At 53.2% G+C, this 12,672-nt stretch overlaps 4 protein-coding genes across 4 annotated transcripts; 1 reads left to right on the top strand and 3 right to left on the bottom strand.

The window, feature by feature from the left end:
• Positions 1-3,704: 3,704 nt before the first annotated feature.
• On the bottom strand, positions 3,705-5,390 carry QC764_117160 (uncharacterized protein; the record flags this gene model as incomplete). The annotated part of the gene is made up of 2 exons (XM_062942973.1): positions 3,705-5,122; positions 5,179-5,390. The coding sequence occupies 2 exons, from the start codon at positions 5,388-5,390 to the stop codon at positions 4,024-4,026; spliced, it is 1,311 nt and encodes a 436-aa protein (XP_062806022.1). The 3' UTR covers positions 3,705-4,023.
• Positions 5,391-6,145: 755 nt separating this feature from the next.
• On the bottom strand, positions 6,146-6,548 carry QC764_0020300 (uncharacterized protein; the record flags this gene model as incomplete). Its single annotated transcript, XM_062940054.1, is given in 3 exon segments — positions 6,146-6,283; positions 6,431-6,483; positions 6,503-6,548. 3 exon segments carry the CDS (start codon positions 6,546-6,548, stop codon positions 6,146-6,148), a joined length of 237 nt encoding a protein of 78 aa, XP_062806021.1.
• A 1,511-nt stretch (positions 6,549-8,059) lies between these two features.
• On the top strand, positions 8,060-8,578 carry QC764_117150 (uncharacterized protein; the record flags this gene model as incomplete). Its single annotated transcript, XM_062942972.1, has 1 exon — positions 8,060-8,578. One exon carries the CDS (start codon positions 8,060-8,062, stop codon positions 8,576-8,578), a length of 519 nt encoding a protein of 172 aa, XP_062806020.1.
• A 1,142-nt stretch (positions 8,579-9,720) lies between these two features.
• Positions 9,721-12,635, bottom strand: QC764_117140 (uncharacterized protein; the record flags this gene model as incomplete). Its single annotated transcript, XM_062942971.1, has 2 exons — positions 12,476-12,635; positions 9,721-12,413 (listed from the first exon to the last, which is right to left on the bottom strand). The coding sequence occupies exons 1-2, from the start codon at positions 12,507-12,509 to the stop codon at positions 9,721-9,723; spliced, it is 2,727 nt and encodes a 908-aa protein (XP_062806019.1). The 5' UTR covers positions 12,510-12,635.
• Between the last annotated feature and the right edge of the window lie 37 nt (positions 12,636-12,672).

Genomic DNA, 12,672 nt, shown 5'->3' with positions numbered 1-12,672 from the left:
GACTGTTTCAACCGACCACAGGATCGACACTGACCCCATTTTAGTTTTCTGCGATACATCACCTCTCTCCACGGCATCATTGCCCAAATCTTGGAAGTAGTTGAGGGCTTCAGGTTGGCGTTCCCGAAGGTTGCCTTCCATGATGCAAGATCTCTTGACTGGTCCCTCACCGGTGACCCTGGCTTCTTCCTGCTGGGCACGACTTTTCGCCTGGTTGGGACATCCTATCCACCAACACTGCCAAGAGCGCCGGCCTCTGCGGGATACGCAACGTTGCGATCCCCTCAATCAGCCCACTCATCGTTGTCCCAGTCTCGCCTTCACCGCCGGCAATAACGAAGCCCCTCATCAACAGCGAGGTTCTCCTCGGAGTGGCAGGCCTATCCTCATAACGGACAAGCTGAAAAGAGTCAAGATACCGGCTCGGGGTAGGCGAATCCTTCACACAGGCATTCCCCGAGAACCATCATCAGATGATCTGATCTCGATCAGCCCGTCCCTTCCTGCCGCTGCCGCTGCTAACTGCTAGCTCGATTTATTCGGTGATGGACGCACGCCCGGGGCACCTCCGTGAGCAAAATATTGATAAGCCGCGGTAGGAATGGCTGAAACAATGGGCTTCTTGGTAGTGGTGGTTGGTGGTGATCTGTGCCCTGTGCTTCTGCATGGCGGCTGAGGCGGATGAAGATCATGACGCTAAGCAATCGCTAAGCCGTGACCCGTTACCCAGCTGCCGGGACTTCGCCCTACCAATCGTGAACTTTGCTCAACTCTCGAGAACTTTCATCTCGACTGTATGCATGTCTCAGAAGAATGGTTTCTCAACCTGTCTTGAGCTTGCTTACCTGCATCAGCCGCAGCGGTATATGACGCTGATGATGAAGAGGAGGCTCGTGGGATGAGACAATGGGGTGAACACCCATCACGAACTCCGCATCCGCAATCCCGTGTGTGACGAACCCCTTGTGCGGGAACGGGCAACGCCAAAACGAACAATGGGACGATGATCATCTTTCGTGGCGGCCGGGAAGGAGTCCCTAGGGCTATGACAAGACGAGCCGCCTTGCTTCTTCTCGCCTGATCACATACGAATACAGCGAGGTTGGCGCGAGGCTGCAGCTTCATCAACAATAAAATTTCAGCCTCGCTTCTTGTCGGCTGTTGTTATTGAACAAACCCCCTTGGCCAGCGCGTCGGGTTGCCTATCTTGGGGAATCAGAACGGAGAAGGCTTGAAAGTGCCGGGTGATTGGGGGCCGTGTGGACAAGCCTCTGTGTTTCAAACACAGGCGCGCAACCCCCTTTTTGACACACGGTTCGGCCAGATCCCGAATTGGCGAGACACGCTTGGTTGGTTCAACCAGGCGAACCAAAACATCACCAAACATCACATCGCAACGCTACCAGAGGAAGGCAGGACAGAAGGGGCTGATGGTTGCGACCTTACTACAGGAGCGACAAGACGACCTCGATGCAAGACATGGTAGCATTTTTGCAATGCGGTGAACATGCGGAGCAGGTGTATCATCAGCTATGGGCCATCCCTGCCGGCTTTCAACGGTCCAACGGTCTTTTGGGGCTGGATGAAACCTTTTCCCCCGGGATGGGGAGTAGCATGACAAAGCGGTTTTGCAAAAGGCGAACAACTCACCGCTATTCATCATCGGCCCAGACACAGAGGGGGGAAAACCCATCATGAAACCCAGACAGTAAACAATCCCTATCCATGCATCCCCGAGCAGACCCCGAACCGATACCGAGAATGGGACAGTGGAACAGAGTTCGTCGATCACGTTTGTCTTGGGGTGTGGAAACTATGGAAACAATCCGTCAGTCCGTAATGGGAAGGTGAGTTTAAAAGAATTTTTTTTATTTTTTTTTTTAAAAAAAAAACATCATGAATTGGAGCGAAAGGCGAAGAGACTACAGTCCCCAAAAGGCCAACAAAAAATTCAGTTTTCAGCGGGTGGAACCGCCATGTTGAAGAGAGGGGGGAAAATCACGTCGGGTTTAAGAAGCTTCGCGAGTCAGTGGATTTTTTTTTCAGCATGCGATGGAGCAAATATTTCCGATGGATATGGCAAAACTATCGAGGGTCTATCGAACTCGAGACTTTTGTGAATCTGGAGAGGCAAAACTTTCTTTGTGCTCTGTGGAGAAGAGAAAGCAGAGCCCCAAGTGCCGAAGACACTTGCAAACTACTAGCAAACCATGTTCCTCGTATGATGCCGGGTTCGGAGGATATCTTGCGCAATTCTGAACATGGAGCAGGCCTTGACAAGAAAGATTCGATGATGGGATGAGGTGGTCTGGGTTACAGCCAGATCCACCACTCTAACAGGCGGCCGGGAACCGATCGACCTGCCTGTTGGAAAATCACGGCAATCACCCGAAGGCTTAGCTCTTTGGTTTGGTATGTGAGCCTGGTCCATGCTTTTTTTTCTTTTCGTGTGATCTCAACAGCGGCGAACCTGGTGATGCGGCTCCTTGCGTGAACATCTCAACGTTTTTCTTCAACTTCCACGTGCACGTGGTGGATTGTGTCTGCTACAGGGAGGATGCTGTGATGCAGCTCGGCTGAGTCGGCTGTAGCAATGAGGCTGGGCCTACCGGGTCTCCGAGGGCCCTCACCTGAGCTCTCGGTTCAACGGTGATGGTTCAGGACAACGTGGGATCCCTTGCCGTCATGGGATGAACTTGTTGTTGTTCAGACCGGCTCAGCCATTCAGGTCGTCCGGACATACCTCGGAGGTATGTATGGAGATGGTGAAGCTGATAAAGATAGATCGGTTCATCAGCTTGGGCGACGAGGCTAGACCTTGGGGGCGAGACTTTTCCTCCAACGGGGGCTGATGAGGGTATATCCACTTTACAACACGAGAACGTCTGGACCTGCTGGCGGCCATGATGCTGGATGTGGCCGCTTCACCATTGTTGCTTCAGCTCGGCCGGCCAGCTCGGAGAGAAGGACAGAATTCCATGCAAAGCTGCATCCTGCGAGGAGGTAATAGTCTACAACCGCGTTATGCGCGCATTGATGAGGCTGGACCGCGGAAGAATTTTCATGCGAACTATGGCCGGGTCTTCAACCGCGGCAGTGTATCGAGACACAGGGCGGCCCTAGTCTAAACGGGCAACCCCTGGAGCTGGTTAATTCGTTCCTAGGCTTGTTCTGAATCACGAGGGGGTGTATGATGGATCAAAACACACCTGTGTTCTAGATTCGCCATCATAATCATCTACCATAGGGAGGAGGTTAAACGCCGAGGCCAACAAGTTACGTATCGTATCGAAGTGATGCTGCCGGTTCAGCTTCAGTCCAGACCGCAGGCCCTTCCAGAACACCACGACAACCTTCCCGGGAAACCGGTTTCGGTCTTGAATAGGAAACACAGACCCGACAGGCTGGATGGGAGGATTTTGAAATTTTGTTTGCTACTTATACTTCATGTTCCACAGTGACGCTGGAGGATCGTCTCGCACCGTCTTCGGACACCACGGTCGTAGGATGTGAAGCGTTTCAAAGTAGCAAACAAACATCATGAGGTGAAATCAGATGGACTGAGCTTTTGCGGATGATGCAAGGCATCATGTCTCGGCTTATCTGAGGAGTATGGATTGTGGCTTAGCTCGGGTTTTGTGTATCAAGCTCAAAAAGCTTGACACTGACACTCCAAGGGGCAGAACTTTGATATCATCTGTCTAGCGGGAACTTTTTTGTTTTCCAAAACTTGTAAGCCCCCTATGGTCTTCGTATCAGAATGACAAGTGCTTTGGTTGTGCTGAAATGGTATTTTTTTTTCTTTTGCGTGAGGTACCTACGGACACTGTTCATACAACAACAACAAGTCAGGAAGCAGTATCCAAACGGCCATGTGTTGTTTGTAGGAGCTTCTAAACACACACAACGCAGGATACAGGCACTTTTTAATCTTGCGAGCTGTCCCAAACATATATTTCATATATTTCCAGTCTCGCAATCTCATACCTAACCTTATGCACAGAACAGAACACCTCTACCCCCCTAATAACCGCTCTCATCATTCCAATAAAGCGTCTCATGCCACACCTCCGGCCCCGTAGCCTCCAACTCCCACCCAAACTTGATCCTGATAAATTGCTGCAAGTGACTAGCAACCTTGATAGCCCCCACATCAGTCGGATGCCACTGCGGCCCAATATCATTATGCTGCAAGATCCCCTTGGTATTGAACCAGTGCACAAACGGGCTCTCCTTCCTCTTCACCCTCAACTTGGTGCTCTTCTTCGTCACCCCGTCATAGATCACCGGCTGGCTGAGGTACTTGTCCGAGTTGAAGTACTTCACCAAGTCCTGGATTTCTTTCACCCAGCCCTCCGGCGCGTTGGGGAGGTAGGTATTCCCCTGCTGGTAGAACCCTAGCCAAAGGGACATGACGATGACTTGTGCTTTGGGCCACTTGCCGTGGACACCCTGGATGATCTTACCCAGCGCGTCGATGTACGCCTCGGTAGAGACGTTGTTGTGTTGGTTGTGGTCGTTGGTGCCGATGTTTATCACGACGATGTCCGCGGCGGGTTGCTTGGAAAAGTCCCATGGCTCAGGGTTGTCTCCCCAAATTTGGGAGGCTCTCCAGCTGGTGTCGGAGGTGTAAAACCACTGATGGACTTGCCCTCGGGGGTTGCCCCAGCAGTCTTGATCTGCGGCGCAGATGCCCGGGTACCCAGTGACGGAGTACTCGGTGTTTCCTAAACCAGCCCCAAGACCGTAGGCCCAGCTGGTGAGGCCCTCGTAGGTGGTGTACATGCCCGCGGAGAGGCTGTCGCCGATGACTTCGATGCGGCGGCCATGGTCGGGGATTTTGATCAGTTTCTCTCCTTTGGCGACGTGGACGGAGTCGATTTGGATGCCGTACGCCCAGTTGGAGACTCGGAGTTCAAAGGTCCAGGGGTTGATGGGGCCGGTGAGGGAGGAGCCGGGGGTCTCTGGGGAGACAAGGAGGTGGGTGGCGCCCGCGGTGATGTTGGTGAAGATCCAGTCGAGGCCGCCGATTCGGTAGCCGACGAGGACGCGGTCGGTGGTCAAGTTGCCGAAGGTGATGGCGACGGTCTGGCCGGTGTAGCCGAATTTGATGCCGGGGGCTCTGAGGAGAGGGTTAGAAACAATGAGCTGAGATGGGGGGTGGATGGGAAAACTTACGACCACCAGGAGACATATTTGGAGTCCCAGCGTCCCTTATAGGAGATCTCACTCGCGTTTGCGGGATATGTCCTGTAAGAAGAGGGAGAAAAGCTGTCCAGGCGGGTGTTGGGGAAGTTGGTCTCTCTGACTTGGCCGTTTTGTAGGATCACGGCCGAAGCTTGTGAGATGAGTCCAAGGCCCAGGACGGCCAGTTTTGACAAGGACAACATTCTGAGGGTGAGCTCGGGTAACGATCAACCTGAGCTTGAAGAACTGAGCGTGAGTAAAGCCGGGAAGAAGGCCCATGTTTATACTTGAGCAGCCCACGGTGGGCTCACCGTGAACTGGTCCCCATTGATGGAAGTAATGGTCCGCCCAGAGGTGAAGACGGGGAACACGGGAGGTCGAGGCCGATATGCAGGCTAATTGTTCATCTTTGGTTGCCATCGCCGTTGAATCTGCAGTTGAAGTGACACTGCATTCTGCCCCCTGCCAAGCTCATCTCGGCCAAGTGGGTGACTTGCTTGCCTTGGGGGCTGCATTGGACATTATCATGACCAGTCTTCAGCTTCAAGAGGCGTAAAGGGTCACTATCTGGGTTTGTGCTGCAGCGGCCTGTGGCGGGGAACTGACGAGATTTCTATTCTCCCACTCGACCTCGGAGGAGGCTGCTCCGTACTGCTTTCTCCAGCATCCAGCCCCGAGTTATGGGGAATCTCGATTGTCTAGGTCGACTTGACGACTGTCGTCTTGCGTTATTCGGAACACCTCTCGATAGCTGCTCAGTCAGCTATCGGTTAGTTTGTATATCATTGAGGCGTCATATGTCGTGCTGGGCCGTCCATGCCCCTCTCATGCTCTCACCCAGGGTATTTTGGCTGCTTGACATCTTGAGAGGTAGCTTTCAGGCAATTCGGTAGGCACCTATTTCAGGGCAACCCGTATCCGTCGAGCCATAACGTTAGACATCTATACAATGTCGCCCTTATGTAGTCGTCTGGGAGTGTTGTGAGGCTGAAGTGACAGACCAGGGGTTCTTCTGTGGGTCTGATAAGCCATTGGCTCTCAATTGCAGCTTCCAGAGGACAAGAAGCCGCGCCAGGTTACGGCAGTTTCGCAGATCCTATTCTTTTGATTCGCAATTTGAGATTGGCATCTGCTATCAAGGTTCATGCACCTCACGCGCCACTGCCGCTGCTCCGGATCTGCTTCATGAGATGATGATGGAGATTCTTCATGTTTGGTGGTGATGGAGCCTTGACGCACTTACACCGCAAGCTCCTGGTGGGTCGACCTGATCTGATGCCTCTGGCTGAGCACTCGCTGTTGGAATATTGCTTACTCGGATCTCGTTTGTGAGATATATTTCTGACACGCTGGTCCCTCATGAGATGTACAGCTCAGTCTTGAAACGGGAGGCTTTGGTGTCTTGCTTCAATACAACTGATGTACGACCGAAACCCCTGTAAACGCCAAAGCTCGGACGCATCGACAAGGACCGCCACGCCAAGAGCTGGCGCTGGAGATGACAGCACAAATCCTGGGGTCGCCGACTTTAGCACAATGCTTCTTCCTCGATTCCTGACCGTATCCTCGTGGTTTCCTGTTGCCGCAGTTGGCGCGGCAGACACGTTGATGAACGGCGACACAGTCAGCCATCACCGTTCCACGATAGCTACCCCGATTTGAGGTTGCCGGGGCCACAAGATATTCCCCCGCGGTTGATCTCCTCCTCGTACGTATTATCGGCAGGTCTCACATCTTTGTGACCCCCTCTTCACTTATCATATTGATGGGCTCCCGTGATTTCCTGGAGATCACTCGGCTGCTTGCGGTATATATTTATTGCTTGCGCTACAGGATTTCTTTTTCGGCTCAATTTCAAGCCCGGTGTTGGATCAAAGGAGCTCTTATCAGCTGATGCGCTGCCGAGGAATTGGGGATGCCGGGACCATTTATTTCACTTTGCTGCCACTTCTTCGATACAACTTGGCTGATTTCCCACTCCAACAGCTCATGTTCCTCGACGGCCCCTGACGAACCGGCCGACATCTCCCCATAGCAATTACACAGCACTCGCCGACGACAATCCCTTGACAGACGTACACACGGGTTTTCCTGTAACCCTCAGCTCGCCATCAAGCTCACGTCTGGCGCAACGCAGTACATGAACTAGACGACCACCCGCACGGGCAGCTTCGAAGATCGTGTATCACTCCGACGTAGCAAGATCACCGGGAATCTGGTCCCGCCGGCTCGGTCTCGCCTGCATCTTACACAGTCACTGCTCCCACGACACCACCCCTCCTTGTGCGCAACAGCTCGTAGCCTGCCTCGACTTCGGCTAGATCCTTTCGACGAAACCTCCTCGACTGCCGCACCCAGCGCCCTCAACGCTAGCTGTTATGGCACCGGAACAGTAACGGATCGATACGATGATGCCGTGCGCGCTGAAAACGTCGCCGACGCTTAAGCTACCGGCCGGTGCAGTCTATACGCCCTCTGCTCGTTGCCGTCTGCATACTTTGGCTCGTCCAGTATCGACGACACCTTCAGTACCCCGCAGCTCATACCTCCCGCAGCCGTGACACATATCGAACCCCAGAGACGATAAGGTTGCTGCACATTGTGAATTTCTGGGTCAAGCCGTGCACCGTCGGCACACTGTTGTGTGCGGCAGGACGGTTGGTGTACAAATTGCACCGTCCTCTGGGAAATTCTGAAGCTCCGGAAAAGCGCCGGTTGCTGATCAAGGCCAGCCGGGAAGGGAGTTCCTCTCCATACAACAAGACAAAAGCGCGAGGGAGTATCTGGGACGGTGCTGGGAACTGCTGCGGCACAACTGGAGCAGCAGGAAGAATCAACCAGTCGCCAATCCCTCAAACTCGCTTCAGCCGCCATGTCGTCGTCGTCGCAACAACCGTCCACGAATGCCGTACCCGACACGCAACTAGGGCTGACAGAAGACGAGATTCAAATCCTTCGACATGGACAGCAGGCAGTGGCGGCAGCTGGGTCCTCGTCCTCCCGCGCCGCGAGCAGGGCGTCTTCGCAGGGGCTACTCATGATTGACAGCTCGTCTCTGTCCGCGCTGGGCCGACATTTTGACCGAGTCATGCAGCATATTCAGCAGCGGCTCGAGTACCTGATGGAACAATCGCAAATAGTAACTCTGAGCGTCTATGACCAGAGTGGTCAGCTCATCGACAATGCCGATGCCGAGATTGCGCGCTACCACGACATCATGGCGCAGATAGACGAGCTCGAGCTGGACTTTGACCGCATCAGACACATCCGGGATATTGTTAGGGACTATCGCCGGCGTGCTGAGGAGTTGGAGCGTGAGCTGGAGCGGTCAGGCGGCGGTGGGTCGTCGAGACGGGATCGTGGGCATCGGTCACATCGACATCGGACATGATAATAGTGGAGGTGGTTTCGCCGCTTCGCCATGGACTGGATAAAAAAAAAGGAATACTCGGGTCACACGGCCAATCGCAGGACAAGGATAACAACTCAGGCTCACTCTTGAGAGCACACGGCTTGTTTACATATTCATCAACATACTACGTTTTATCACATCTTTGGGAGTGATGGCGGGACAAACAGTACCAGCATCATTTCCAAACATATGGCGGTCGGAAGGGAGAGAGGCAGCAAGGTGATGATACAACACCCCCCCAGAAGCACATAAGGCTGCATATTATACCCCTTGCATGGTGTAAAAGGGGATGGGCTGAAGCAATCACTTTTATGCTAATGGGTTGATACCCATAATCTTGAGCTTACAAAACTCATTTAATTCAAAAAGACGGACAAGGATGCCTCGCGGCAAATGGAAAGAGGGGCGAATCGGTATAGGTGGGAGAAGGGAATATGACAGGACAGGCCTCACGGCTGATTGATATTATTACCACGTTTTTGTTGTTAATATCTGAAAAGAAGTTGGCGTGGTGGAAGGGTTTTATCATGACGCCTTACATGGATCTTACCGCTGGGCATGGTAAATGTTTAGCAAACCAAAGTATGATACGTTTTTGAAAAGCTCATGCGTGCCTATCCTGATTCGTCGAACCGGCCTATTCACCTCCTCACCAAGGTCATGGAGCTAGGAATTCTCGTTGATATTGGAGGATAACTCACCCAGCCAGCTCGTGGGATCTGCAGACTTCTGATTTAATGCACACCAGCCAAATGCAAAGACCAATTCATCAGAGAGGTATCTACCATTTATTCGGCATTGTCTTTTTTTTTTTTTTTGTTGTTTGGCATGTCTAACAAGAGTAAGTAGTAAGTAGTATGTGACAAAGAATCTCCCTCCCAACTATGCCCACCCATTTCCGTACATTATTCATAACACATCCCATCGCCATCCATCATTCTCATACATTGACCAACATTCAGACATTATACCCTTCCATCTTCCTGGTATCTAACAATTTTCGAGTATTTTTCCCCCCTCGGTTTTCACATTCGCCATGCTTCGCAAATGTTCCAAAAAAAAATGTATCAACCGTGGTATTCTCCCAAAACTCCAAACAATCCCAAAAGCCAACCCCCACCTCACAACGACAACCCATCATTCCCCCTCCTAATCATGCTCTTCCTAACCCTCCTCTTCTCAGTAAACCTCCTCAACCTCCTAATCCCAAGCTCACTCTCCATCCCCCCATTTTGCTGCTGCTCCCCCCCAATAAGCGGCACACCCGCCACCCCCTCCCCCCCAAACCCGAAATACCACCTCGGACTCATATCAATCCCCCCATTCCCCCTCCCCCCCGCCCCCATCCGTTCCAGAAGCTCCTCCTTGTTGACACACCTCTTGAAAGCCAGCTCCTCCCTCAACTCGTTGTTCACAAGATACCCCACCACCTCCGCCAGACACCCAACCCCATGCGGCATCCCCACCTCCTTCCTCTTTGGCACAAGACTCACCAACGCCACGAGATACAGCCCCAGCACCGCCAGCAAAAGAGTATAAGCAGGCATGTTAGCATACATCCTCACCTCCTGTTCCCAGTCCTCGACCACCACCCCGTCTTCTTCCCTTCTCGTTTTGGATAGTTTCGTCAAGGCCATAAACATCCCCCCTGCCAGGACCGGGATCGCCAGAAACAAAGTTGAGCTGAACGACAGAAACGCCGCGCGGAAATGCTTGTTCCTCAGGGCTTTGAAGCTGGATTCGAGGGGGAGGCAGGCTGGGTAGTCGACTAGGAGTCCCTCTTCCGCTCGGCAACCGCCGGGGGAAGATAGTGCCGCCCAGGGCGTGAGGATGAGGAAGTGGGTGGTTATGTGCTGGAAGCTGAGGAACAGCATCATCCCCAACAGGGAGGGGACAAATGCGTAGAGGAAATCCGCGGCGGAGAACGCGCCTGGTTGGGGGTCGGCGCGCAATCCGGGGGTGAAGCCCTTGCTAATACGAGTTGATGGGAGGAAGGAGACGACAAAGAGGGCGGCAAGGAGGATAACGCTCGCGATGATGAACCAGAGGAGTTGGCTTGTTCGCAATGACCAGGGGAGGTATCTGTGTCGGATTGTGGCGTTCGGGTCCGAGGCTTCGAGGTCGGGATGGTGATCAGGGTTTTCGATTAGGGGGCTTTGGTTGTTGAATGGTTGTTTCTCCATTCTTTGACCGCTGGTGACATCCGGAAAGGGAAGGAGGTTGGACTCGTTATCCATGGGGCTCCCAAGAGTATGCCAGAAACCCGGGCGACCATCTTTCCAGGTCCAATACCCTAGTCTATCGTGAGCACGGCGGCGGAGGGCGAAGCGGATGCCCTCTATTCCGCGGGCGAGTTGAGTACCGCGATAGTCGGTCGCGGTGTTGGTTTCGGAGACGATGGCGATGTAATCGGCCAGAGATCGAGGGTCCCAAATCAGACCGGTCTTTTCGGTAGCTGCCCAGAATCTCCAGACGATGATTGTTGAAATGAGCAACAACAGGTATAACCCTACCAAGGCCCAAGCCACCCCTTGACATGTGGCCCAAACCCACTGTCTCTCCTCCCCCTTTTCCGCAAGAATAACCGTAAAAAGCGAGCTCTGAAGCGGGATGGTAAAGTTCATCAGCCAAGTAGCAAAGATCGGCACCCAGACATTCCACGGTCCGACAAACTTCGGCCAAAGAAACGAAGGGTAGAGTCTCTGGTATACCGCACCATCACGGACCTGAGGGTCGTGAGAAGCCAACCGCACAAACGGTAGGATCCGGAAGATGGTTGTGATGATGAACTGCGCATAGAGCAGGAAGACAGCCCCGATTAGTTGCGGGAGGATCCTAAAGACGAAATACCGGCCGCCCACGATGTCGTCCCAACCAACCAACCCCTGCTTTTGATGTGACCAAACAACACCAAAGGCAAGAGCCGCGATCATCAGCACACACATGGCCATGAACCCAAACAGAGCGGGTGCTCGTAATGGCCATGGCCTAAAGGTAAGTGGCGGTACTCCCTGGGCCTTCCATTCCCCAGTCCTGTTGAGAATCTCCTCCCTCTCCACTGGTCTCCATTCATGAGGCTGCGCAGGTTTCCTAGCACCTTTGAGCAAACTTTCGGCAAGCGAGTCGGCGGAAGCGGCTGGATTTGGTTTCGAAAATTGTGGATTAGGTGGTTGCAGCACTTCATCCCCCTCCTGAATTGGTCCCGTGGAGATAGGTCGTGGCGTTTGCTGAGGGTGTTGGTAAACCTGTCGGTGTGGTTGGTTCGGATATATCGACGGTCCAGCCTGTGCGCTGTCACTGCTCGAAGACTCATTTGCGGAATAACCAGTATCGCGATCACGGCGAGTGAGTGCTTCAATGGCTTGGTGAATATATGGAGTGTCGTCTACTCCTGGTGTTATGACTCCGTCCATTCGGGCAAGGTCCTCTCTGAAATCTGTCAACATCCTGGCATTGAAGGCAGGCTCCCAGTCGGGCTGCTGATATCCTGGCGGTGAAGCCATGTTTGTCCCACGAAGATAAGGTCCCTCTACTATGACGGGCCGTCCATGTGCGCGCGCGACAGAGGGAGGGTTGTGAATTTGGTCCGCTCCGTAATCCGGCTCCGAATAGGTGGTTGTCGATCTAGGCCGGGCTGGGAAGTGAGAGAATTGTGTTTGTGTTTGTGGTGGTGGTGGTGGTGGTGGGAGGGAGCTGGGATGAGAGGCAGATGCTGCATGCCCCTCGTCCCGCTGTGGAGGTGTGACTTCGGAAGAAGAATTCGAGTGTGATCTTGGATGTTGTTGCTGTGCAAGATTGTACTGCAGATGTGTTCCTAAAATTGGCCGTGAGCAAGGCAATCCAATCGAGGGTGGTGGGGTTTGTCGGTGTACACACGAGGCTGCTGCTGCTTGTTGTTCTGGAAGCCCATGTCTCTTCTGCGAATCGGAGCGCAAACAAGAATGGGGCGCTTCTCGCTCAGAAACAGAAATCCACAGGTGACACGGCCAATTGGATCGTGATGGATGCGAAAACAGGATGGAAAGGAGGGAAGAGGCGCGTCATGTCATCATGCAAGATGCACAAGAAAGAAA

This window comes from Podospora pseudoanserina, chromosome 1 (assembly GCF_035222485.1).
Source record: "Podospora pseudoanserina strain CBS 124.78 chromosome 1, whole genome shotgun sequence".
NCBI classification, from domain to species: domain Eukaryota; kingdom Fungi; phylum Ascomycota; class Sordariomycetes; order Sordariales; family Podosporaceae; genus Podospora; species Podospora pseudoanserina.
The sequence above is the reverse complement of the archived record's forward strand: the minus strand, read 5'-3'. Positions and strand labels throughout refer to the sequence as shown.